Below are 27,838 nucleotides of genomic sequence, written 5' to 3'. Positions count from 1 at the left end.
ACATCCACATGCCAAATATGGTTCCATTTGATTAATTAGTTCTCGAGTTATGAGGAAATTTGTATTTCATTTGTATAGGAGCCCCCCCCCCGCCTCCTAAAGTAGAGAGAGGGTTCAAATAATTCTTTTCTACAAAAACACCCACAGGTCAAACTTGGTTCCATTTGCTTGCTGCTGCTTGCTGTTCTCAAGTTATGAGGAAATTTGTATTTCACTTGTGTGGAAGCTCCCCCTCTTAAAAGGGAGAGGGGTCATAATTCCTCTCCTATAGAGTAGAAAGATCTCAATTCACCATAGAAAAAAAATTGCCTGCAAAAGCTAAATTTGGTTCCATTCGCTTGATTAGTTCTGGAGTTATGAGGAAATTTATTTTTCTTTTGTATTTGACATGTGAGTGTTTTTGGAGACAAGAATTTTTTCTATAGTGAATTGAAACCTCTCCCCACTTTAGGAAGGGGGGGGGCGCCTATACAAATGAAATACAAATTTCCTCATAACTCGAGAACTAAATAATCAAATGGAATCAAATTTGGCATGTGGGTGTTTTTGGAGGTATGAATTTTTTCTATGATGAATTAGGACCCCTTAACTTTTTAGGAAGGGGCCTCCCATACAAATGAAATATAAATTTCCTCATAACTCCAGAACTAATCAAGCAAATGGAACCAAATTTAGCATGTGGGTGTTTTTGTAGGCAATTTTTTTCTACGGTGAATTGAGACCCCTCCCCTCTTTAGGAGGAGAATAATGACCCCTCTCCCTTTTCAGAGGGGGGGGGGGGGCTTTCATACAAATAAAATAAAAATTTCTTCATAACTCGAGAACTACCGTCAAACGCGGTAACTTGCAACAGTTCTCAACCATGTGTGCAAGTGAAAATTTGTCTGTAGCACATTTGACGACATTTAATTAATACAAAGTTATTAGGTCTAGCATAGAACAATTTCACATATTGAGAAAAAATATGCGATCAATATTGGCTGTCGTAAAATTTTTCAACTAATAACCCCTTAAATGGGGTAACTTGCAACAAGCAATATTTTTTAGAAATTGAACGAATTTAAAGTTTTGTTTGAGTTTCTTTTGACTTGAATATGCAAATGATAATCCGACTTGCGATTTTTAATGCTTTTGCTATGAATATACGCATAAATGTCCTATGTCACGTTGGTATGATGAGCCCCGTAATGGAAATTACAGAAACAACTTTTTATATTATTCATGCAGTTGATCTTCCTTGTCTGGATCCGATAGAGCTTTAAGGACCATTCACATATTACGTAACGCACTTAGGGAAGCGGGAGTTGTGTAACAACGCATTACACGTCGTATATCCACTATGCAAAATCGCGGCATGGAGTGGAGCGGGAGTTAAAAAACATCGATATCTTGGTTACATAATATATGAATGTTCATTACGTTACGAGTGATCGTAATTAGACACTGTCATATTGCTGGTTGATTCTCTCAGTGAGGTTATTTTCTTTTTGGCCTCTTCTATGGCTATTTCCAGTATATCCAGAGAAAAACTGGCATATTTCCGAGTTACCGAAAGTATCTTACCCTCTTCAGGTGTGCTTTAGTATTGTTTAAGGGGGCATAGTACTTTTTACACCATATTTTTTGCCTTATTTCAAATATTTTTTTCTCGATAACGCGAAAAGCGAATCGATTCGGGTTTTTTGCATTCTAAACATTACATTTTATACTAATATTTACAATTTTGTTTGCATATGTGAACGTCTTTCCCTCTCCCCTACGGCTCCTTGAACATGATCATTCGAAAAAAACATGATTTGCGGTACCATGGATTGGCGTTGGGGGGCTTATCCGAATTGAAAAATTCCAAAACGACATGAAAGTATATTAAATTATCTGGTGTTTGACCCATCCTTTTTTTAAAATTCGAACGCATAACAAAATGGCGGACATTCAAACATAAAAGTAAGGATTTTAGTAGAAACAATTGACTTTAAACATTTCTAAAAAATACAAAAATTGCAATATCGAAAAAAGGATGGGTCAAACACTAGATAATTTTGTTGGCTTTGAAACAAAAAAAGAATCATGAGTATTGCTTGAGCCGTTCTTGAGATATTTATGGTACCGACTTTCAAAACCTGGTTTCGAGAAAAACGACGTTGAAGTTTTTATTCGCTGTGTAGTCGCTCCAGCCATGCGCGGTACAAATAGCTGTAACTTTGTCAATTTTTGGAATTCATCGAAATGACTTGAAACACATATGGTCAAAATGCCAATCTTTCGAAATAATCAATAAAAAAAATTTCGATTTTTTTAAGTTGAAAAAGTTGCCCCCTTAATGCAAAATTTAATGATAACTTGCTTCTTGAAGCTAACGGATCACAGCTTTTTATGTCTACCAGCTGTTGCAAGTTACCCCGTTTAAGCACTTGTTTCACGAATAATGTGGTAACAAGCAAGATAAACAAAACTGATCATCATAAATCAATTATTTTGTTTCCTTATTGTTCATTTTACTATAAAAAATGCATGTTAGGCTTCTTTTATTTGGAGTGCCTGTAGGCGACACAAACGTTTTACTGACGAAAAATTGACGATGAATTTGACACCATCTCGTGGGATTTTTTAAAAATCACCAAACAGCAGAAAATCAACATAACAGTATCTAAGGCTACTTTGAACTGCTAACAACAAGATTCAGTGACTGATATAGATTAAAAATTGAAGTACTGTTACTTATCAAAAAGTACAGTAAATGGGATCGATATAGCGTTGTTGCATGTTACCCCACTGTTGCAAGTGACCCCGTTTGACGGTAATCAAGCAAATGGAACCAAATTTGATATGTGGATCTTTTCGGAGACAAGAATGTTTTCTATGGTGAATTAAAACCTCTGCCCGCTTCAGGAGGGGGGGGGGGGGCACCTACACAAATGAAGAAATACAAATTTCCTCATAACTCGAGAACTAATTAATCAAATGGAAGCATATTTGGCATGTGGGTATTTTTGGAGGCATGAATTTTTTCTATGATGAATTAGGACCCCTCTCCCTTTTTAGGAGGGGGCTCCCATACAAATGAAATACAAATTTCCTCATAACTCGAGAAATAATCAAGCAAATGGAACCAAATTTGGCATGTGGGGGGTTTTGGAGGCAGGAATTCTTTAATGATGGTTTGACTCTCATACAAATAAAACAGAAATTTTTGCGTAACTCAAAAACTAATCGAACTCGAGAAATTTTAGACTCTTTCATAAAACATTAATCAATAACAAGACCAACAAAAACTATCAATAGTAATATTAGATAGTTCAGTGCGAGACGGCCGGCGCCGGCCACTGCGGGGGGCAGCCCGCATATATATATATATATATATATATATATATATATATATATATATATATATATATGTGCTATAAAGTTTCACGTTAGCATAAAAAAAATTTATTCACTATACTTTTAACACTTGATCGTTCCTAACTACACACAAGACTGAATTGAAAATTAATTCTATAAGGCTTATATCTACTGAATCTGCTGATGCGTCGTTTCCTCGGGTGGTTCGATTCTGATTCAACCTTTGTCCGCGTGGTTCGATCGGGTCTTGCAGTCGTCATCGGTTGTTGATCGATGGTTGCGTTGATGGTTTGGTTCCTCGGTTTGTTGCTATGGGTCCCGGCTGGGTTTTCGCTGACGTCTTGACTTCGGGTGAGCTTTGGTCGGGTAGTTGTGGTGTAACGCCTCCCCTCTTAGATTGTCGTCCGTCCTCGGGCGATTTACCGAAAAGGATGAGACTTGGTAATGGTGTCGGTTTAATTTGCTTGATAGGGTCTTTAGGTTCCGTGGTGGTTCCAGCATGGTTATGGATTTCTAGAAAGGATTCTTCCTTTGATTTGATTTTTCTGTTGATAATATAAATAGTAAGAGAGCAGATAATGATTAGTATGAGGAGGATTCCTCCTCCAATGGTTGTTCTTCTTTTAGAACGATGCAAATCCAGTTTTACGTCCTGGAGGCTGTTCAAATTTTCCAATTTGAGATGAGAGAACTCGTTTTGTTCTTCCGTGTAGTTTAGTTGTATCATCTTGCTTCCAAACACTGGAAGGAGGTATTCTTCGTTATTTTCCAGAGAGACTTGGCTATTGTATGTAATGTTCATCACTTTTATTGTGCAATTGTTTGCTTCTATGATTGTCGGAGTGTTGATCAATCTAGAGCTGTTGCATGAATCGGAAATCAGTACTTTTTCGTTTGTGTCAATAAGTATGATTCCTTTCTTGATTTCTTCTACACGGGTAGTTTGTCTTACGGGTTTTATGTCGCATTTTGGTGTGCGGTGATTTAAGAGGTTATAGATGCATTCGTCCTCGAGAAGAGTTGTCTTTTCACATATGTCGCAATGTTCAGTCTGTTTGTAAATGGAGTCTCCATGCTTTGCCACCAGCTTTATGTTTGTGTGGATTCGTGTGTTATTTATGTTGAGCGGTTGAATGTTGATCAGATCGAACTCGTTGTCGTCCAGAATGGGTATTTTCACCAGTATTAGAATTTCGCCTCGGCCTACAATTACGCTTCCTGAGCTATACTGAAATATTTGGTCTAAGTAATCTAATTTTAGTTTCTGTGCATTTAGTCTGTTAAAAATATATTTTTTCTCTTCGAATGAGAATAAATTCCTGTTTAAAACGCTAAATTTGGCAAATTCTATTTGTTCTTCTATATTACTAAGAATTTGGATTATTAGGTCAAGGTTTATGATCAGGTTGATGTATTCCAAATCGGCCCTAACAGTTAACGAACTGTTCCTTTGCTCTACGATGTGTTTGTTAATCTTTTTGAGAATATCCGTAATATTATTGATTTTGTTTTGTATTTTTTCATTGATGATTATTTGTCTTGATAGAGATTTCGAGATTGAATTTTCCTGTTTTGCTAGGGTACCTAAACTCTGATTTATGATTTCTAGATCGTCATTGTCTGGATTGCCTGCTAACAATTTTATCACTGATCCTAATGCATTGACTAGTGCTCTTCTGGTTCTGTGGGAATACAAACTCATCAATTTTCCTCTAGCATATTGGATTTTGAAATCTAGTGTGTTACGTAAATGGTCAATGATTTTCAGGTTTTCAGCTGTTCTTTCGATATAGTCTATGTTATTCTCGATAGATTGGATGTTAATTTTATGTATAATCCTCTCAAATCCTAACCTTATCCTGACTTGTTTTAGCCTTATGGCTATTATGCCATTGTTATGGGATACATCTTTAAATTTGGTACTGTTTATTAAGGCGATGAATGGTAAACTGTAACGAGAATTAAATGATTGGTTTATTGGTTAGTTTTTTATTCTGTTTTTATGTATTTTGATGTCGTTGACATCTTCAAATGTTAGTTCATTGTTGGTTTTAACGGTTGTAGTTTTAAATGGGTCTTTATCTTTTGTTAGGCGTTGTGAGTTTTTAATATACTTAATGTCGCCAGGGTAAAGATTTGTGGGTTTTTTGTTAGTTTCGTGCTGTTGTTCATATTCGTTTTTTCGCCTATTTAGTTCGATTTTTACCGCTGACTGTAATTTTTTTGCTGTTTCCGATATCTCTTCCATATTTGTTGTTCCTGAGTTATTGAATATTAAGTTTCGCGGTTGGTTTTTGATGGCTGAATGGAAGCTATTGTTGTAGATGTCTATTACGATGTTTATTTGTTCGTTTATCGTCAGATTGCTAAACTTCGCCTTATTCGTGCCGAAAATTTCTATTAGTGTCGGGTGGAACCGTTCCACTATACCGTTCGAGTTCGATCCACTCGCGAAGTGTATTTCGATTCCGAGATCGTTAAGGAATCCTACGAAGTCTATAGACCTAAAAGATGGCTCTTGGTCACATACTATAGTCTTCGGTCTTCCGAACTGTCGAATGTGCTCGGTAATCGCGGTTTTTATGTCAATGATAGTTCTAGTGGTTAATGGGATGATGTTTGCGAATTTGGAAAAGGAGTCGACTATAGTGAGCCATTTTTGCCCTTTTAAAAAGAAAATGTCTATATGAACTCGATCGAAAGGTTTTTCTCCAAATATACTCTTTCTTATTAGTTTCGGTGGTTTTCTGTCATATTTAGCTTTTTTGCAAATATCACATGAATTGATAAAAATTTTGAGTTTTCGGTCGAGTTGTGGGAAAAAATGGGTTTGCATTATTTGGTTCTTATTTTCCTTTATGCCACGATGCCCATAGTGGTGTATGTTTCTTATGGTTTCATCCTGCTCTTCTTCCATTCTTATGTCATCCAGTAAGGTTTCTGAAATGAAAACTTTGTATATATTATTACTTGAGAAGTGTTTTTTGTAAGTTTCTTGGACCAATTGTGCTAGTGACACGGGGACTTTTAAGCAATTTACACCCTTCGGGTTGAGGGTTCGTTTTAATATTTCTACCACGTTTTCTTCGGTGTATTCTTTTCTGACAATTGTGTGTCTATGGAATTTTGGAAAGACTTGCTCGTACGCTGATAACTCTATATTACCAATTTTAAATAAAACTTGCGTTCTGAAAACATTGATTGGCTTTTCGGTATATCTGATAAAATAATCGTCGCTTGTGTCTGCCGAGTGTACCGTCATTATGTCGCTTTCATCATCCGAATCTTCTGCTGCTCGCTCAGACGGTTCAACGTTTAAAGATAGCGATGATTGCGAATGCATGTTTAAATGGTTTTTCAAATCTACGCGAGACAATGCGTCGGCGACTACGTTTTGTTTGTCTGGTTTATAGATAAGTTCATAATCAAATTCTTCTAAAGCCAATTTTCCTCTAATAATTCTATGGTTTGCGTTACTAAGTGAGAAAGTTAGTGGTTGGTGGTCTGTGAACATTTTAAACTTCCTTCCATAAAGATAAGGTCTGAAGTGTTTCACTGCCCATACAATTGCCAGGAATTCTTTCTCTGTCGTTGAGTAGCGCTCTTCTGTTTGGTTTAATGTCCTTGAAGCATATGCGATAGGTCTGTCACGCCCTATCGGTCCTTGTGACAACACAGCGCCTATGGCATAGTCGCTTGCGTCTGTTGTCAGTAAAAATTCTTTATTGAAATCTGGGTAAGCTAATACCGGGTCAAGCATTAAAAGTTCTTTACATTTTTCAAAACACCTTTTTATTTCGGGTGTAATTTCAAATTCAGTTTCTTTCCTGAGGAGTGCTGTTAGTGGTTTAACGATTTTTGCGAAAACCTTGATAAATCGCCTGTAGTAACCGAGCATTCCTAAAAATTGCCTTATTTCTTTTTCACTTGAAGGTAGTGGCCATTGTTTAATAGCTTCTATTTTGTCGCTATTTGGTCGTACTCCGTCTTCAGAGACTGTATGACCTAAAAACTGAGTTTCTTTTCTAAAAAACTCGCATTTGTCAAGTTGAATTTTTAATCTCGCGTCCTTTAATTTTTCAAGCACTTGAGATAGATTTTTTGCGTGTTCTTGAAGGGAGCTGGAGAAGACAATTATATCGTCCATGTAGACGAAGCAGCATACTCCGATTAAGTCTCTTAGAATGCAGTCCATGACTCTTTGAAACGTCGCTGGGGCGTTCTTTAATCCGAATGGCATACGAGTGAATTCGTATTTGCCACCGTTTACCGAAAAAGCGGTTTTTTCTGTATCTTCCTTTGCCAACTGAATTTGGTGGAAGCCAGAAACCAAATCGATCGTTGAGAAGTATTTTGCTTTACCTAATTTATACAGAATATCCGTGATTTCTGGTATGGGATATTTATCATTGATTGTTTTTTCATTAAGTTTTCTATAATCAATGACTAAACGAAATTTCTTTTTGCCAGACGCATCAGGTTTCTTTGGGACTACCCATACAGGAGAGGTGTATGGTGATATAGATTCCTTGATTATTCCGTCCGCAAGCATTTTCTTTATTTGGTCTTGTACCTCACTTTCGTATACGTAAGGGTATTTGTACGATTTGGAGTGTACTGGCACATTGTCGACCGTTCTGACGTTGTGCTTTATTTTGTGGGTGAACGACAGTTTATCTGTCTCCACGTAAAGAACGTCTCTATAGTTGTTGATCACTTTCTTGAGGGCATGCTTCTCTTCATCATTCATATGATCGTCTCTAAATGTGTATTTCGCAGGGTCGACCGTTTTTGGTAAATCCGTCAGGTCGAACGGGTCATTTTCAATTTCTTTATCTAAGTCATTAGAAAGTTTGAGTTCGTTTGCGTTAATTTCGATCGATGTTTCTGAGTGATTTTGCACTGCTATAAAAGCTACGTTGTTTGTGCTTCTGTAGAGGCCTGGTAATATTGAAAAATTGTCGAAAGGTTTTTCTTCTTTTACGAGAAAATCTCCATCATTTTTTGTTCTGATTTTTACAAATTGAAATTTTTGTTTTGTTAAGTTTATTTTATGTTTTTCGGGGAATCTCTTTTTCATATGGAAGGTCTTTCTACCAATTTTCAAAATGTTTTTGCTAACATCGATTTTCGCATTAAGATCTCGTAGTGACTCGTATCCAATGAGTCCATCAAAAAATTTATGAAATTCGAAAATGAAAAATTTTAATTTTTTGTTAATTTGAAATGGGTCAAATGATGCCGATTTATCTATGATGTGTGTGCCTTTTATATTGGTCACTTTTGATGTTGGCTCTATCTTACAGTTTTCAATATTTACGTGTGCTGGCGATATGTAATTTTTGTTCGCTCCTGTGTCGATCAAAAATTTCATTTCACCTTTTGAAGTTTGGATAGTTATGTACGGAACGAAATTGTTGTCATTTTTTGTTATTTTTTTCTTTGTGGTGCTTCTTCCACGTGAAAATTTAATTCCTCGTCGACAAAGTAATCGTCGTCGTCCGAGTTAAGCACGTTTTCGTCTTGTTGCTGTGAGGTGTCAAATTCGTCCTCGCAGTTTTTGCGTTCGGTTTCATGGTTGTTAACCTCTGTATGAGACCTTGCCGTTCTCATCGAAACGTCGTCGTCCGGTGGGGCGGCTCTTGTTTTAAATTTTCCGGACCCATAAGATTTTGTATGTGGGTTATTGAAATTTGAGGTGGACGGTTTTGCGATGAATTGGTTACTATTGTTATTAAAATTTGTAGGCGGTTTTGAAATATTAACGAGAGGTACATTTGGATTATTAAAGTTAGAATTTGTTTGTCTAGCGTTTTTGTTGATATGGTCGGATGGCGGTCTTTTATTAAATTTTTGTCTGTATGCAGCATTCGCGTATTGGGTTGTGATGGCATAAGCCTCCTCCAGGCTTTTTGGCCTGTAGCTTCTGACATGCATTGGTAAATCATCCGTCAGTCCGTCTATAAATCTGGTGAGCGTTATTAAGCTCACTAGGCTATTTATTGCTTTTGTTGAGTTAACGTAGTCCTCCATCATTGCTGCTGTTGATTTGATAGCAGTATCGATGGTCTTTATTTTGTTATAATATTCAGTTAACGTCTTTTTTCCTTGGGTAATGTAGAACAAGGATTGAATATGCGACGTTAGATCGCGTCTGTCTCCGTAGGAGTTTAAAATTACTTCCTTGATTTCTGCCCAACCGTTCGGGTTACCAGCAGCAATCAAAATTTCTTTTGCTTCTCCCGTAATTTTATTTTTCACTGCCCTGACCAGTTGACTATACACCGGTTCGTCTTGATAGCTTTTAAAAAGATCAAGAGTATTTTCGGCGTCCTCTAGCCAAGCGTGGGTCTCTTTTTTATTACCCGCAAATGTTGCTAAGTTTTTAATGGGGTCTGGGGTCCTAAATTGTAAGAAGGGATCCTCAGCTTTTGCTTTCAAGTGTCTAATTTGACCGATTAGTTCGTTTTGGTTGTTGGTTAGACTCTTAATGTGCTGGAGCAAACTTTCAACTGTAATTTGTGGAATCGGAACTGGTTGAACATCGTCCAGTTCCGTATCCGAAAGGTCTGATTTAAATTCAGCCATGCTTGAGTACGAGTACGATATTCACTTTATTCACTTACACTGCGCTTTCGCGATTAGTGGTTAGTTAGTTTTATTTTTCTTTTGTGATATTTCAGGTGTCTGCTTACCGCTGGTGGGGGCTCGCACCTCTGAATTAGTATGGTTTTTGATTAAAAGTCGTGGATTACTTACAGGTAGATTATTCTCATCTCCTGGAGCCTGGGTAGATAGTGTCGGGTTCCAAGTGGCGGGATCAATCCTCCTTTGTAGACTTGGTGATTGTGCTACTAGATGTTCGCTCTGTTAACACTGTTCACTTCGTTTAACCACTTGCCTTAAGACTGCGCCAATTATGCTATAAAGTTTCACGTTAGCATAAAAAAATTTATTCACTATACTTTTAACACTTGATCGTTCCTAACTACACACAAGACTGAATTGAAAATTAATTCTATAAGGCTTATATCTACTGAATCTGCTGATGCGTCGTTTCCTCGGGTGGTTCGATTCTGATTCAACCTTTGTCCGCGTGGGTCGATCGGGTCTTGCAGTCGTCATCGGTTGTTGATCGATGGTTGCGTTGATGGTTTGGTTCCTCGGTTTGTTGCTATGGGTCCCGGCTGGGTTTTCGCTGACGTCTTGACTTCGGGTGCGCTTTGGTCGGGTAGTTGTGGTGTAACGTGTATATATATATATATATATATATATATATATATATAGAGTACGGAGGGGTAAAAGTGCGATGCGGGTAAAAGTGCGATTCCATGATTTATCGGTGTAGATTCCGAGTAAATTTTCTACATTGGCATGGATGGGTACCTACTTTGACAGTTTGAATCTAACGTAAACTTTGGTTGCTTACGAAGCATAGTTGCTGAGTTATGTGCAAATGTTATTTTACGAGAAAATTACTTGTTGAAAATTTGTAGCAGCGTTTTACATCACTCACATATCTGTTTTGAAAATACGGCGAAAATAATTCACAAAATATATTTCGCTTTTCCGTAATTTAATCTAACCCCGTCAAGCGCCTAGCGGGGTAAAAGTTCGATTCACGGACGGGGCAAAAGTGCGATTCATGGACGAGGCAAAAATGTATAGCTAATTATATACAGCTTTAGGCACTATATTACAGATACTAGAAATGAAAGATCTGCAGAAAACTGTGTACTCTACAGATGTTGGCCGAAGAAAAACAATGTGTTTCCGCTGATGAAACAAAAAACAAACGTTTGGAAAAGTTTCGATCTAACGGAGGCTGCAATACACCAGCGCAAAATAGAAAAGATGAAAATTGAGAATATTCCTTACCGAAACATAACGCAGATTGAAGATAACATTGTTTTGTTAGCTACTGCTGTGCTAATTTCGTGGATTTTAGTTTCGAACTTTTGCCCCGCGGTATTCGCACTTTTGCCCCGCTAGTGGGGTAAAAGAACGAATCTGCACTTGATCAGAAGAAAGAAGAATTTATTTTTCAAAACACTATTACCGCGGATGATTTATAGTTGAATGTGAAGACATTGAGTTACTGCATCACTATAAAATATATTAGGTTGTTGTTCTTCTTTATATCTCACGAAAATTGATGACAACTTAAAACATCGCACTTATGCCCCGCCCTACTCTATATATATATTTTTTTTTTACGAGTTGGGAAATCTGCTGAGCACCTTAGAAGATACGGTACTATCAGACACCTGAGAAGATAACTCAGGGAGTGGGGTTTAGGTATCCCGACCCCCCTAATGGGGCGTGAGGATCCCGACCCACTAAAACCCTACTCGAGTCTCCAGCCTCAATCCCCCCTGGCACCACCTTATCGGTATTACTTCAGGGAGGGGCTATTGTGCTTAATGCACTCGCTTAGATAACTACTGGACTATGGTAGTTAGGCTGTTTATTCGCCGTTGATCGGCTCTCCAGTGGTTTTGTAGCTCGAGTACAATCTGGGTAGCAGCCGCATTGACCGCTCCCCAGATGTCCGAGCTGGAACACATCTTTTGGACTAAGTTATCCGGAGTAGTGTCCTGTCCGCTCACTGCCATCATGCTGCTTCTCGCGCCCGCGAAACGAGGGCATATGAAGAAAGCATGTTCTGCCGTTTCCTCAACATCCACGCATTCGGGACACACGGGGGACTCCGCATGCCCAAACTTATGCAGATACTGTCTGAAGCAACCATGCCCTGACAGAATCTGTGTCAGGTGGAAGTTGACTTCGCCGTGGCGCCTGTTGACCCACCCAGATAGTTCCGGGATAAGTCGATGTGTCCACCGACCTTTTGTGGAATTAGACCATGCCCGCTGCCATGTGGTCATCGAGGCCGATCTTGTGGTACTCCGTATGCCTCTAGTTCCACGTTGGTTGAAGCACTCTACGTCTTCGCTGATGATAATGCCAATAGGCATCATACCTGCTAAGACGCAGATTGCGTCATGTGAAACTGTGCGATACGCACTCGCCACTCTCAAGCACATGAGACGATAGGTGCTTTCCAGCTTGGCTAGATAGCTTTTGGTACCTAACGCCGATGACCACACCGGTCCGCCATACCTAAGTATAGACTGGACCACGTTGGCTAATAGCCTTCGCTTGCTGCTATATACCGCAGAGCTATTAGACATCATACGGGACAATGCCGAAATAGCTGTGGAAGCCTTCTTGCAGGCATAGTCGACGTGGCTCCCGAACTTGAGCTTGTCGTCGACCATGACTCCCAGAAGTTTTAAGGACCGCGTTGACGAAATAGTGCAGTCCCCGACGCTGATCTTTGCTTGCTGTACCGACTTGCGGTTGTTCACCACGTTAACCTCCGTTTTATGATGCGCTAGCTCCAGTTTCCTAGATCGCATCCAATCTTCAACAATGCTTATAGAGTGGGCAGCCGTCAACTCAACCTCTCTGATAGATTCACCATAGACTTCCAGGGTGATATCATCCGCAAAGCCGACAATCACCACCCCTACCGGGAACTTTAGCTTCAACACCTCGTCATACATGACGTTCCACAACACCGGGCCCAGTATGGAACCTTGCGGAACCCCTGCGGTGATTGGAACGCACTTCTGACCCTCCTCCGTGTTGTAGCATAGCACACGATTCTGGAAATAATTTTCCAGGATCCTGTACAGCGACACCGGCATTTGGACGTTCCGAAGCGAGTTGGCTATGGAGTCCCAGCTAGCGCTATTAAACGCATTTCTCACGTCAAGCGTGACAACTGCGCAATAGCGGATACCTGTCCTCTTGCGCTGGATTGCCACCTCGGCTGTCTTAGTGACAGACAAGATTGCATCCACCGTAGATTTGCCTTTTCGGAAGCCGAATTGATTCCTTGACAGACCGTTTGTACCCTCCGTGTACTGTACGAGTCTGTTAAGGATAACCTTCTCCAGCACCTTACCGGCAGTATCGAGCAGACAGATCGGCCTATATGACGAGGGAACACCCGGAGGTTTTCCCGGCTTCGGCAACAGCACGAGGTTCTGTCGCTTCCATCTGTCCGGGAAGTGGCCAGCTTCCAGGCATCTCCTCATTACTGCTCCGAATAACTCGGGAGCCTCTAACATAGCCGCTTTAATGGCCATATTCGGGATTCCGTCTGGCCCCGGTGCCTTGCTCACCTTTAGGGATTTAGCGTTCTCAATGAGCTCCTCATTCGTAACCGTCACTTCGTCCCCGACCGCCAAACCGCCGTCGCCCACGTTATTTTGGATGTTCGGCTGGGAGGCCGACCATCCTACGCTATGGTCTGAGATACTGGAACGTCGGCCGTGGGACGACTCAGCGGCCTGGCGCCAGGGCCTTGGCTCGTGGCGCGGAAAGAGGTCCTCGATGATCCGCTCCAGCATCTCTGGCGATTGCTCTGAGGGCGCCATCACTCCCTTGGTCTTTGCCATTACGACCCTGTAGGCATCACCCGACGGGTTCGCATTGGCACTAGCACATAACCTTTCAAAGCAGGCTCGTTTACTAGCTTTTATCCCACTCTTAAGCGCTGCGCGTGCAGCAGCAAGTGCTACTCGACATTCAGCCCTGCCTTCGTCCGAACGAGCTCTTTGCATAATTCTCCTTGCACGAAAGCACGCTCCGCGGAGTTCCGCAATTTCATCTGTCCACCAGTAAGCCGGTGACCTGCCATACCTATGTCGACCTTTCCTAGGCATGGTAGCGTCACATGCTCGCGACAGTACCTCAACCAAATGATCAGCGTTCGGATCGGGCATACCACGATCACCGCACTCTCTTCGGATTGCTTCCACAAATACTTCGGGATCGAAGTATGAAGTCTTCCATCCACGGGTGGTTGGAGTGTCGGCTCTACTCGCCGCCTGCCGTCTCGTTATCTGACCGACACCATAGCGGACCGCCTGATGGTCGCTGTGAGTGTAGCCATTGTCTACCCTCCAGTCTCCTATCAGACCAGGACTGCCGAATGTCACGTCGATGATAGACTCCGCACCGCTCCTACTGAAGGTACTTGTGGTGCCGACGTTGACCAGATCTACGTTGAGCTTTGCCAGAGCTTCAAGCAGAATCCGGTCCCTGTGGTTCGTGCGACGACTTCCCCACTCTACCGCCCAAGCGTTAAAGTCGCCCGCCACAACCAACGGCCTTAGACTAGTCAGCACAACTGATACTCGGTCTACCATCCGCGTGAAATATATATACCTATAAAAAAGGATTTCTGTCTGACTGTCTGTCCGTATGTTCCTTATCTCTTTAAGTCCGAGCCCACACAATTGTGTAGGTGAGACATGACTACTTTTAAAAAATGTTCCTTTCCTTTCTAAACGTCGTACTTTTACATATATGGCACCAATCTCTTGTGTAAACATCGTAACTCGTAGAAAAAATAGAAAATAGCTGAAAAGAAGTTTTCTTTTGTGCTTGGATTAATTATTATCTAGTCTTCAAAATCTTGTGAAAACAGCAAAAAGTTTTATCTGTCGTATTTTCTTATTGCATCCGTATTTCGAAATTGCTTAGATAAAAAATTATTAGTAAGAAGTATTTCTAATTAATGTAATTAAAAATTTACGGGAAACAACTTTTACAACTTACTTATGCACATTGTTTCCCATACCTACACAATTGTGTAGGTTCAGCCTTATTGCATACCTACTTTAACCTTTACGTTCTCGCCGGGACTTCAAAAATTAGTGTACTTGCCGTTACACTTTTGGCTCTATCTTTACTATTTTTTGATCGATTTTTATACAACTTGTCTTCAAAGAACCACAGATTGACCTTCACTGAAAAAATATATTAGGAAATTTTGGATCCATTTTCCCGGAAATATTCCAGATCGCAGTGGGATTATTTTTTCACGTCATAAGTAACAGATGAAATAAAACGAAATCTGCTGCTGCCATCTCATTTTGAGTTAGTAGGAATGAATACATTATACTGTAGAGCATTCGTTCATGCTCCACACTACGGAACTTCAGTTTAGAGTATTACCAGAACCTAAAACTGGTCATTTTTAAATTGTAAAATAAAAAAGAAGTGTGCCAAATGATGTATTCAACTACGGGATTTTCTAAGACAAATTCTTGAATCAACATGTAAATGTTTTTAACCCAATCTGGACGTTCCGGTATATCTGTTGTATTAAGGTTAGTAAAAACTCAACTTGCAAAAAGTTGCGTGTATTTTCATAGCTACGCAACGACCGTTCCGCTGCTTCAGAAGCTGATGTTTATGAGCCTCGAAGCGATGATCTCGCTCTAAACTAAACGGGGTTAACGCTATTCAATTCTGTGGACTTCTTTACACAAAATAATTAGGTTTTCTTGTTTTGTTTTTTCAAAGCCTGGCTTGGTATAGTGCAAAAATGGTTAAAAATGTTAAAAATAGGGCAAAATGAGCAAAATGGGGCACTTCCCGATAACAAACAGGAAAGTGGTGGGCGCCATGCGATTCTCCGGAAATTTTTACATAAGATCACCTACATTTTATTAGGCTGCAGGCCATATCTTAATTGCGTCCGTTTTTTCGGCTCATTTTTGTCCATAGTGCAATGGTTAAGATAAGGCCGAACCCACACAATTGTGTAGGTTGCTAAATTTAGCAAACATTTATTGCAATGTATAGAAGACACCGGTTTTGGTATCTCGAGAGATAAAAAAAATTTATATTGATCCAAAAACCAAAAATATCGTAACTAAAACCCTCCGTGCTTAAAGGGTTATAGAATCGAAAACTACAGAACCGATCGGCGTGAAAATTTGCATATAGAGGTTTTTGGGGCCAGGAAAGGTTTTAGTGATGGTTAGATACCCCTCCCCCACTAAGAGGGGGGGCTCCCATACAAATGAAACACAAATTTCTCCATAACTCGAGAACTAATCAAGCAAATAGAACAAAATTATGCATGTGGGTGTTTTCGGTGACAAGAATTTATTCTATGATAAATTGAGACCCCTCCCCTCTTTATAAGGGGAATTATAACTCCTCTCCCCTTTAAGAGGGGGGCTTCCATACAAATTTCTTCATAACTCGAGAACTAATCAAGCAAATGGAACCAAATTGGGCATGTGAAGGTTTTCGAGGGCAAGAAAATTTTCTATGGTGAATTAGGACCCCTCTCCACTTTAAGAGGGTGGCTCCTGTACAAATGACATACAAATTTCATCATACTCGAGAACTAATAAAGCAAATAGAACCAAATTTGGCATGTGGAGGTTTTTGGAGGCAAAAATATTTTTATGGTGAATTAGGACCCCTCCCCACTTTAAGAGGGGGGGCTTCTACACAAATGAAATACAAATTTCCTCATAATTCGAGAACTAATCAAATGGAACCATATTTGGCATGTGGGTGTTTTTGGAGGCAACCATTTTTTCCATGATGAATTAGGACTTCTTACCTTTTTAGGAGGGGGGAGGCTCCTATACAAATGAAAAACAAATTTCCTCATAACTCGAGAACTAAACAAGCAAATGGAACCAAATTTGACATGTAAGTGGTTTTGGAGGCAAGTTTTTTTCTATGGTGAATTGAAGCCCCTCTCCTCTTTAGAAAGCGAGTTATGACCCATCTCCTCTTTAACCCATTATGACCCAGCGTATGATATATCATACCTCGTCTCCAAAACCTGTTTACTGCTGAATTTCAATAGTTAGCATTGTTAATATATCACTACAAGAGAGATAAGACATCAATCTGATGTGTGTGTGATATAATTTGTCAGTTTTTGTCATTTCATCTGAATTTTCAACAGTGCAAAGTTGTGACAAATGGCGGAAAAAAAGTTGAGAAAATGGCGAAAAAATTTTTGTCTCCAAAACGCATGAAAAAGTCTACATTTAGTGACGAAACATTACCTGACATGTAAATTAGTATTTATATGTAAAGTCTATCACAAAATTCGATAAGAAATCTGTAAAAAACTTTGTAATTTGTTTGTTTGAAACTGAGCCTATAAAATATTTAACCTGCGATATTTTGGCCTTGAAAGCATTCCAAATGACGATTTTGCGTTTCCCGACACATTCGAGCCATAATATAATAGATTACAGAGTTTCACTTCATTTGGTCCAAATTTAGGAATATCCGGGTCATAATGGGTTAGGAGGGTGGGCTTCCATACAAATGAAATGCAAATTTCCTAGAACTAATCAAGCAAATGGAACCAAATTTGGCAAGTGGGAGTTTTAGATGGCAGAATTTTTTTCTATGGTGAATTACGAACCCTTCCCCTTTTAAGAGGCGGGGGGGGGGGCTCCCATACAAATGAAATACAAATTTCCTTATAAGGCCATTGTAAATCATTTTCAAAGTTTTTGTCCCCCCCCCCTTGGAAATTGGCTTGAAAAATCGGGGGGCAAAAAAATAATTTGTAGGATTTGAGTTAAATTTTTTTATAAAACCAATTGTCTGTGGGCTCTACAGCCTGAAAAACTCGAAAAATGAGTGTACGAGTTGAATTAACGCTTCTAGCACGAAATAGAAATGGAAGTTCAAACAGTGGAATTTCCGAAACTCGACCAAAAAAATTTTCCTTCGTTTTTGTCTTTTTGTTCGTACACTCAAAAAAATCGACACGTCGCATCCACGTGAAAAATCATGTAAACTTCTGTACAGCAACTTACATGAACTTCATGTACTAGTTAATGGGAAAGTTAATAAATTTTACCGGGATCGCACGTAAACTAGTTAGTATGAGTGCGAGTTACCAATAATTCACGTGAATGTTACATGAAAAGTGTGATGGATGAGAATTGCGTATGTTTTTACGTAAACATGACGTGCCGATTTTTTTGAGTGTAGAGTTTTGCATAAAAAATAACAATGTATATATTAAAAGCAAGAATAGATTTGGTTTTCACGTTTAAAATTTAAGTAAAAATGCCTAAAATCCATATTTTTTTGCTCGATTAAAAAATTCTCTTTTTTTTCAAACCCCCCCCCCCCCCCACTCCCTTCAGTGGCCCAACACCGGAGGGACAAAAACTTTTCTAAATATTTGTAGTGGCCTAATTTGAGTACTAATCAAGCCAATGAAACCAAATTTGGCATGTGGGAGTTTTAGATGGCAGATTTTTTTCTGTGGTGTATTACGACCCCTTCGCCTTTTAAGAGGGGGGCTCCCATACAAATGAAATACAAATTTCCTAATCTAGTCCTAAAATACAAATTTCCTAATCTTATCAAGCCAATGGAACCAAATTTAGCATGTAGGAGATTTTTGAGTCTTGAATTTATTTTATGATAGTTAGAGACCTCTCACCCCTGTGGTAGGAGGATATGGACTCTCATACAAATAAAACAGAAATTTTTGCGAAACTCCAAAACTAATCGAACTCGAGAAATTCGAGACTCTTCCATAAAACATTAATCAATAACAAGACCACAAAAACTATCTATAGTAACACTATATCAGTCAGGACGAAACGGCCGCGAGTGTTGCCGGCGACCCGCCGTCGGAAGCGCCGCCCACGGGGGGAGTCAACTCCCAGCAGAAATCACTACTGTCTAGGTTTATTTGTTTTCCTAGGTCTACCTGGGTTTCCTGGAACGAGCGACAGCTAGTAAGGAGAGGATCGCAAAATGGTACTTTCCACGAAAAAGTTTTCCGTGAAATGGTACATTCCGCTTAAGGTTTTTCGCAAAACGATATTCGGCAAAATGTTGTACAATCATGGCGAATATTGCTATCCGCTTTCTGGCTATGCAATGAGGGGACAGGGGAGATGTTTTCTACTTTACTGTGAGGAAAATTGCAAATTTGTATATTAAATTACCCATTCCAGGTAACTGATAAGCCTTAACGTAAGCAGCAAATCAGCGTATCTGGCATTTTATACTGCACGGTATTTTATGTTAGCTTTTTGACTGCATAGGTATTGTAAATTGGCATCCAAAATTGTATTCAAATTCTTCGTGTCGGTAATTAGCTGTAAATTAGCATTGTCAGCACTATAAGAAGGTTATTAATAATTTAGCTGTATTCTCAGTTTTCCAAAGCTGGCCTTAAAATTAAAATCGGTTGGCGAACGAGGGGTCCACTATTTCGAGGTATTAAAAGTGTAATTCATATTTTTTAATCATTTTCAACCAATTAAGCGCAAAAGTTCCAATATTTGAAGATCTCGTGTCAGAAGTGGCCCCGTTTCAGCGAGAATTACTCACTATCAATAGTAAGAACTAGGGACTGAATAGGAAGAACTGATTTAAAAACTAATTGTAGTAATTTAAAAGGTTTACCTTACTCTGCAACAATTAAAGATAATAAATATATAAATAAATGGGAAATTTTATGACGAAGAAATTTTATAAGAACGTACCCAGTAAACATTTTCGTGCGTATATCGAAGTGAAAAATGAGATATATGTACCGATATATATCTTGAAAAATCGCACTAGATGCACGAATCCAACATATGCGTACTATTCTGGAGGCGATATACGCACTGCAGATTATTCGTAAACAATTCACATTCATGACTATTTGTATACGATGAGATCCGACTCAACATGATTAGTTCCATAATGCACTACAATTCTGTGATGAAAATCGTATGTAAATCAGTCGTCATCATTTTGTACGATTAGCATAAGCATAAGCATAAGCATAAGCATAGGATACCAGTCGTCATCATTTTGTACGATTGAATATAAACTGGGGTGCGATTTAATAAGCTTTGTGTACGATTTCGATTTTGTTTAGAGACATTTAAGATTATTTTCATATATTGATATACGGTTTGTGGTTTACTGGGTATGTTCAAATTTTACATATGTTCAAACTTATGTTCAAATATACGATTTTATGAAGGTGGAACACATTTCTGTAATTTTCAAATTCAACAGTTTTATGTGAAAGAGGTAAATGGCAACACTAGCAATATTGCAGATTTCAAGAAAATTGCTCACATTTATTTTTCAATACAAACACGCTACAAAACTGATATTTTGTCGTGCCACAAACATGCCACAAATTTTAATTTTGCGGTTGTATCGCGGTTATCTCCTGAGCGCGTTACCACCGCCGCAGCAGGAGGATTTATTAGAAGCGCATTTTAAATAGATATATAGATATAGAATGTAGTTTAACTGGAGATCAAGATTCAGTTTAACATTTTCTGCATGTTGATGTGCAGAAGAGGTTTTTGAAACTCATCCTCAATATTCTGCTTTGTCCTTTCGACTGCGGATCCTCAAGTTCCTTGCAATCTGGCCAATTCGCAGTTACTGTTCCTAATGACTCATACGGATGGAATGCGGTTAGCAACACTATAAGTCAGTTTACAAAGGACTTTGCTTGTTTTTAAATCAAACTTGTATGCATAATTTTTGAATATTCCTAATCCTAATTAAATCTATGTTACGTACCTTCTCCAGGATATCTTCCGGAAACCACCTAACCAATTGTATTATATCTTCAGGATTGTATGGAGGGGGATATATAATTTCACAAACGTCTTTTTTATCGCAATTGCAATATGCTGTGGATACATGCACCAGAGCCTACAAAAATGTTTATTGGTATTTATATCACTTTACTACTTATTAAATTCAAATTATCTCCGTAACGTGTTTCACGTTTGTGTCATCTACTTCTCTTCTACCTATAGTCGACGCTCTGCCAAAATGAACCAGCCGCCAATTTTTAAAAATTGGAGTTTTTTACCTATGTCACTATATGCAAAAAATGGTAATTATCGACCATTAAATGACCGTATTGTATTCTTTTTTTTCAGCGAGTTGAAGGACTGTAGCGTATTGCTGATTGGGTCTCGGTCCGGCTCGCGAGCAAGCTGAGGCCGGCCGGACTGACACATTTCGGTCGATTGAGCGCCGTTCCTCGGACCAAGAGGACCAATATCCCAGGACCCAGGATTGCTCAGTGAGGTCTTTTTGTCACAGTTCGTCATGTGTTGTGCTGTATTATATTCGTCTTTCATTTTCATTTTTCATTTTAGCGCATAAGGGGGTCCAGGAGACCAGGTCGCCAGTAGGAAATATCTGTAGCAAATGTAAATTAAAAACTTAATAAATCGTAGGCAAAAGGCAAACAGGTTTTCAAAGAACACGAAAGTGCAGATGTCAAGATAATTTGGAAAATTATTTGAATATATGCAACCAGCTTAAGCTGATTATAAATACCGCAATTAGGGAGTACAATCTTAAGATGGAAAAAGAAATCAAAGCTCGCCAATAAGAAATGTCTATATCCTCCATGCTACGCCAAGGCAGATAGAGAGAGATCCGGCATCTGAGAACAATCATCGTGTCGATTACCCGACTCCTGGTTCTCTGCTTTATCGTTATTAAGTAAACGATAAGCTTATATATTTTTTTTTATGCGTGCTTATGTATTGAGGGTTTTACCCATGCTTCGATGCATGTCCTACTATACCAAACCTGTTTCACCTCATTATAGTTAGCACTGGTGAGTCCTCCTGAGGTTCAAAACCATTACCTCATTAGGTCCTCATACCAGTATACTAACCATAAGAAGCGTCTTCGGGATAATGTAGAACTCAGCATGAAGGAAGGGTGATGAGGGGCCAGAGAATAAACCCCTGCTAAAGTCACTTTGACATCGAATGGCCTGATTCTACTAAGATTCGAACCCACGACCATTCGCTTGTCAAAGCAGACTCGGTAACCTTGCGGCTACAGAGCCCCCCTATTTTTAGTTAAACGGAAGTCCAAATCCAAATGGCCACAAAATTTCTTGTACGAAATGCAATATGATATTCAACCTCTGATGAAATACATACGTACTGCCTGTAAATCATAAATTCTACATGAAACCTGAGATGAGACGTGCCAACTGGCCTCTTTGTCTACTTTTCAGCATACTTTCGATATTTTTCACACATTGCTTTTCGTGTTTTTATTTTTTATTTGTCCTTTTTGTGTCTTTTCGTGCGTGCAAAGCAGTCCAATTCGGCCTATCAGCGGTTGGTCTAAAATGGTCTAAAAATCTGCTACGAGTTTACGTCTCGTCTTAGCAGGAAACCAGTCCCCGATTAGAGTGACTATATACATCTATATATAGTCACTCTTTCCCCGATGATCATACTATTTTTGATATTGATTACGACTTGATCAACGAGGAGGAATCATCAGTTTTTCTTAACCTGTTTAATGTTATTTTTGTAATAATGGCTTCAACTATAAATACATTCAACCATATTTATTGAACCATATAATTGAACTGAAAACTATATTCTTTGACTTTCATGTAACCGAAATGAAAGGGGGGCTCCGTAGCCGCAAGGTTACCGAGTCTGCTTTGACAAGCGAGTGGTCGTGGGTTCGAATCTTAATAGAATCAAACCATTCGATGTTCAGTGACTTTAGCATGGGTTTATTCTCAGGCCCCTACCTCATTTACTTTACCTTCATGCTGAATTCAAAATTTACCCACTCTTGACAGTGCAAAAATCCCTCCTATAGTTAAGTGTACTGGTCAGAGGAACGAATGAGTCCTCGGACGGCTATAATATGGGATAGTACTGGCAGTGAGGAATAAATGGGTAAAGTAGATCAAGCTTTGAAGGAAGGGTAAACCCCACAATACACACAAGCACGCATAAAATTTTATACGCATATCGCTCATTCAGTAGCGATTATAGCAAAAAGAAATGCAGTGCAGGTCATACAGCAAACACCCGGGCGATATCACAATAGATCAACCATACTGGTCGCAGTGAAGAGTCCACACAGGAAAAAAAAACGAAATGAACTGAGTACATAATAAAACTAAAAGCTGGTTATTTCTGTAATCTGTAATCTGTGGGGGATTGACTATCTGGACGCTGATGAGCGCATTACTTCTACACTAGGCCCGAGTGATCTTATATACCGAGGCCAAGAGTCGTTTCTGCCTGTCGAGACAGCTTACGATTGCCAATAAAACGCAGTTATGAATTGACTCTGGAGGTTCCAAGTTCAGACAACGTCAAGTTATGGTCATATAGTCATGTATCAGTCTAGTTATCAATGTTATATAAAATGGTGGACGTTTGAAGCTAAGAGATAAAGATATGCGTTTTTCATATCTGTTGTTCGGGTGCTCATACTCCGTTTCTCTTGCCCTTTTATGATGAATTTTACCTCAATTCAACAGAAGTTCCCATTCCCATTAGAGCCGTCATTGCCTCGTCTCCATCCAGTGATACCCATCTTTGCTTTGCTTTAGTGGTGGTTTCCCGAGCGAAGTCAGATCCTCTAGTAACACCTTGGTCCAGTGTAGGTAGTGTCCTGAGCTATTCAGCTGCAACTATCCTCGTTTGGGTGGTGGTCCTAGTTTCTCTCCCTGGCGTGCATGGTAGAGATGGTCGGGTAGCGGAAAATTTGCCCGATACCCGCACCCGTACCCGTACCCGCCGGATTCGGGTCGGATTCGGGTATTGAAAAAAAATAATTTGCGGGTTCGCGTCGGGTACGGGTTCTTAATTTTTGTTTTTGAAACCGGGTACGGGTCGAGTCGGGTATCTCTATTGACCACATTTAACACTAAAGATGGTCGGATACCCGGGCCCGTCCCGTACCCCACGGGTTGCGGTCAGGTTCGGGTATCAAAAATAATAAACTTGCGGGTTCGGGTCGGGTACGGGTTTTTAATTTTTTTCTTAATCGGGTACGGGTCGGGTTCGGGTATTCAAATTTTCATACCCGACCATCTCTAGTGCAAGGCATTGGATGGCGTGTATGTTCCGTGTAATTCTCACGTTATTTCTATTTTCGGGAGCTCATCTTCATCCGAAATTCTATCCTCTGTAATAACATGTAATACCATCGTTGCCTCTCAGACACATTAATGCATTGTGGAAGACGAGGTTGAGAAGAGAAAATAAGAAGAAATGGGATTTTTAGTCAGTGGTAATAAAAGGGTGGTCTGGTTGGCATGCGAGACAGAGTTCTCCAAAGCTAGAACCCAAGATTCACTAAAGTCATCTTGAGTGGATATAGAATTGTAAAAACTCCGCCCACATAAGAGACTAAATAAGAAGCAGGGTGGCTTTGACTCTTTTTAGACCCCACTCCCATCCACGAACCGGGAGTACGCCCCCAAAGGCTGACCGCCAAGCCCAGGGTATTCCATTACTTCCATTTTGTATTTTAATGGTATTTTTAGGTTGCTTACTGATTCCGATTGACCTTAACTAATAGAAGTTCGTAGATTGTTTAATTATGTAATTAGTTTATAAATAGTTTACCACAGAGTGATGCCATTGCAAATAATTTTTAAAGTTTTTCTCCCCCCCCCCCTTGAAAATTGGCTTGAAAAATCGGGGAGCAAAAAAATAATTTGCCGGATAAAGGTTAATTATTTTTCATAAAATCAAGTATCTGTGGGCTCTACAGCCTGAAAAAGTCGAAAAATGAGTGTACGAGTTGAGTTAACGTTTCTAGCACGAAACAGAAAAGGAAATTTGAACCAGGGAATTTCCGAAAAACGACCGAAAATTTTTGCTTTCGTTTTTGTAGATTTTTGCATGGAAAATAATAACGTACCTATATATTAAAAGCAAGAATAGATTTAAACTTTAGGTAAAAACGCCTAAAATCAATATTTTTTTGCTCGATTAAAAAAATCTCTTTTTTTTCGCCCCCCTTTCAGTGGCCCAGAAGGACAACAACTTTATAAAATATTTGTAATGGCCTGAAGAAAAAAAAAATCGTGGGAAGGAACCTACAGTATAAGTTAGTGGTACAGGTCTGTCATACTAAAAAGTATGTAGAAGAGCGAGAAAAAAAGGAATCCCCCGGGAGAGAACTTACTTGGCCCTCCCGGTGCCTTCAACCTCTGAATGGAGCTGATTTTAAATCGAATTCATTCAGTTCCGCGACACATACTACACCTAGAGCTAAATTATGCAACACTACATACTACACAGGAACTAAATCAAATTAAGCTAGATATCATTCTACACACCGACTAAGAACTAAGCGGCTGTTGTAGGACTCGACGAACCACCTACCCAAGGGGAAAACTAAAAGCTGGTTATTTCGATAATAAATATGGTTTTTAACGAATATTCATAGTCTCAGGGCATTGAAAGCATCCTGTTCATGATATGTGAGTGTTAAAATGATTTATTAAGTCAGCTGTAATCAGCTGGTGGGACGATAAAGTTTCAGTTTAAATTACACAAAATAATGTTTTTGGCGGTTGGTTCTTTTTGGCAATAACCCGAACATATGAGGTCGAATATCATTTCTCAAGTCTTCAAGTTTATAATTTTAATTTTTTTTAATGAAATGCTGCTTATTGCATAACAAGCCCATGTCCTATGGAATTTCTTATGGGATTGTTATGATATGAGCGGCAGTGATATTCTGATCTACTTAGATAAAATCAAGCTTTTCACACTACATGTACTTACGTCTAAGCAGAGCATCCTATGACATAACTCCATCAATTGTTTAGTTCCTATCATGTTTATCGTGACAGATTCTTTAATTTTTTCATCAAATTTGACAGTGGCTGCTGAGTGAAATACTATGGACACTTCTTGGCAAATTGTACTCTACAATAATATTTTACAATTAACATTTTTGCGAAAAACAGTACAATCTTTACCTGATCAATTTCAGAAATTCCTAGCTCATTTAAAGTTATATCTCCATTAATTGGAACAATTTTCTTCAGGTTAGCTGGATTTTCTTGACGAATTCTTTCGAAAAGCTAAAAATAAACATTAAAATTTATTATTTAAAATTTGTCGATACTAAGTTCCCGTTACTTACTGGGCTGCTAATCATCTCTAGCAATCGTTCCGATACATCTTGTCCTCGCTTGGGCCGAATTAGGATAAAGATATTTTTGATTCCTGGACATGAACGTAGCAGTTTTTCTATCAGAACCTGTAATAAACAAGGTATATTATAGAGAAAACACCATACATGACGCGGTTTAGAAATGTTTGAGAAATCGTCTGCGTAAGCACATGGTAAACACAATTTTACTGCTTCACACTTACATTTTACTGCTTGCTTAACATGTAACAATCTTTTTGCATTGGCTTTTTATGATTGTTTCAAACGGTAACTTTTACAATAGACGAAGGGTATAGTAGAGGGTCCACACTCTTAAATGATTCTACCTGGAATTAGGTCGGATTTAGTTAAAGCTAGGTTGAAACTACTCAAAATGCCCTTAAAGTGTACAAACTCAAACTTTGGGTAAAAATTTCAACCAATTTTGGCTACTTGGTACCGATAATTGAATTATTCTCTATGACAAATAACGCAATTTTAAGTTCCTACTACCAATTTTTTGGTTGAAAAACTACTCAAAATCTGAGTTTGTACACTTTAAGGGCATTTTGAGTAGGTTCAACCTAACTTTAACTAAATCCGGCCAATTTACGGGTAGATTAAGAGTGCAGCCTAGTGGCGCATGCTTAACGTAGGACTACGAATGTAAAGCACTTCATCTCCGTTTAGTATTTTTTGTTTGAAACATTAGAGTAAATGCAATATTTAAGCAACGTCATGAGTTAGACCTACGTAGTCACTAAACTATTTTCCGCCTGTTTTGTTTTAATTACGTGACCTTTAGAGAAATGTTCATTTAGCACGGTAAACAGAGTAAACGGCAATTGAAAAATTATCCAGGAAGTAAGTAAAGGAAATTTTCATCTCTTCATAAATTAATTCGTTCGTTCTTAAAAGCAAATAGCAATTTCTCAACTCATGCTTGCAAATATTCAGATACCGTGGACCCCCGTTCGTTTGACCGTTTTTAATCTGAACACTTTTTAATTTGAACCCCGTTGGTTTGCACGACGTGCAAATTAAAAATGGTTCAAACGTCATACTCAATATGACATCATTTGCTTATGCAGACAATGCACATAAACACGATTTATTTGTGCTGATCTCGCGTGTTTAATCTGTTTCAAATTGCGTTTTCCCAACGATAATGGTAGAAATCTGATCGGAGAATGAATATTCGCTGCTTGCAACTGCCAACTGAATCAAATCACCAAAACAATAACAAAGAGCAGGGCAGCCAGTTTACACAAGTTCCAGCATATTTAGGGTAGCCAGTTGTTCAAATTAAAAACTAACCCCGTTAGTTTGCATGAGGAATCGTTCAAACGAACGGGGGTCCACTGTATATCTGGCAGCACCGAATAGCTCATCCACCTTTTCGCGCGCTTAATGGCAGCTAGTGAGGCTGTGAACCATTTCGCGAAAGTTTTAACTTTTTGGTTAAAATTTGGCAGTATGATGGTTTTTCGAAAATAACCATGTTTTCGCCGCCAACATCTCGTGTGTGCGAAAATGAGATAGCATGTCAGCACTGCGTTTCACTGTACTGCCAGCAGTCTGATTTGGGCCCGCTGTCAAATTTTGAGCCCAGGACATGCTGTCGCTGACGTTCACTGCAGCTCGATGGGGTGATTTTAACCAAGTTCTGAGAGCCAATGAGATATGCCACAGGTGAGGAAAG

The 27,838-nt window shown here is 39.1% G+C and overlaps 1 protein-coding gene across 1 annotated transcript in view; it reads right to left on the bottom strand.

Moving 5' to 3' along the window:
* The window catches only part of LOC128739137 (putative fatty acyl-CoA reductase CG5065), a 105,821-nt gene that overhangs the window by 30,197 nt on the left and 47,786 nt on the right, over positions 1-27,838 (bottom strand). The window contains exons 3-6 of the mRNA XM_053834533.1: positions 26,128-26,244; positions 25,961-26,065; positions 25,764-25,907; positions 20,752-20,886 (exon numbers count right to left, since the gene is read on the bottom strand). Of these exons, the coding sequence (XP_053690508.1) occupies positions 20,752-20,886; positions 25,764-25,907; positions 25,961-26,065; positions 26,128-26,244 (501 nt within the window). The remainder of the gene's footprint in view (positions 1-20,751; positions 20,887-25,763; positions 25,908-25,960; positions 26,066-26,127; positions 26,245-27,838) is intronic.

The sequence above is a fragment of the Sabethes cyaneus genome, chromosome 3, assembly GCF_943734655.1.
Source record: "Sabethes cyaneus chromosome 3, idSabCyanKW18_F2, whole genome shotgun sequence".
Lineage (NCBI taxonomy): Eukaryota > Metazoa > Arthropoda > Insecta > Diptera > Culicidae > Sabethes > Sabethes cyaneus.
Note: the sequence above shows the minus strand (reverse complement) of the source record. Positions and strands in the feature narration are given on the sequence as shown.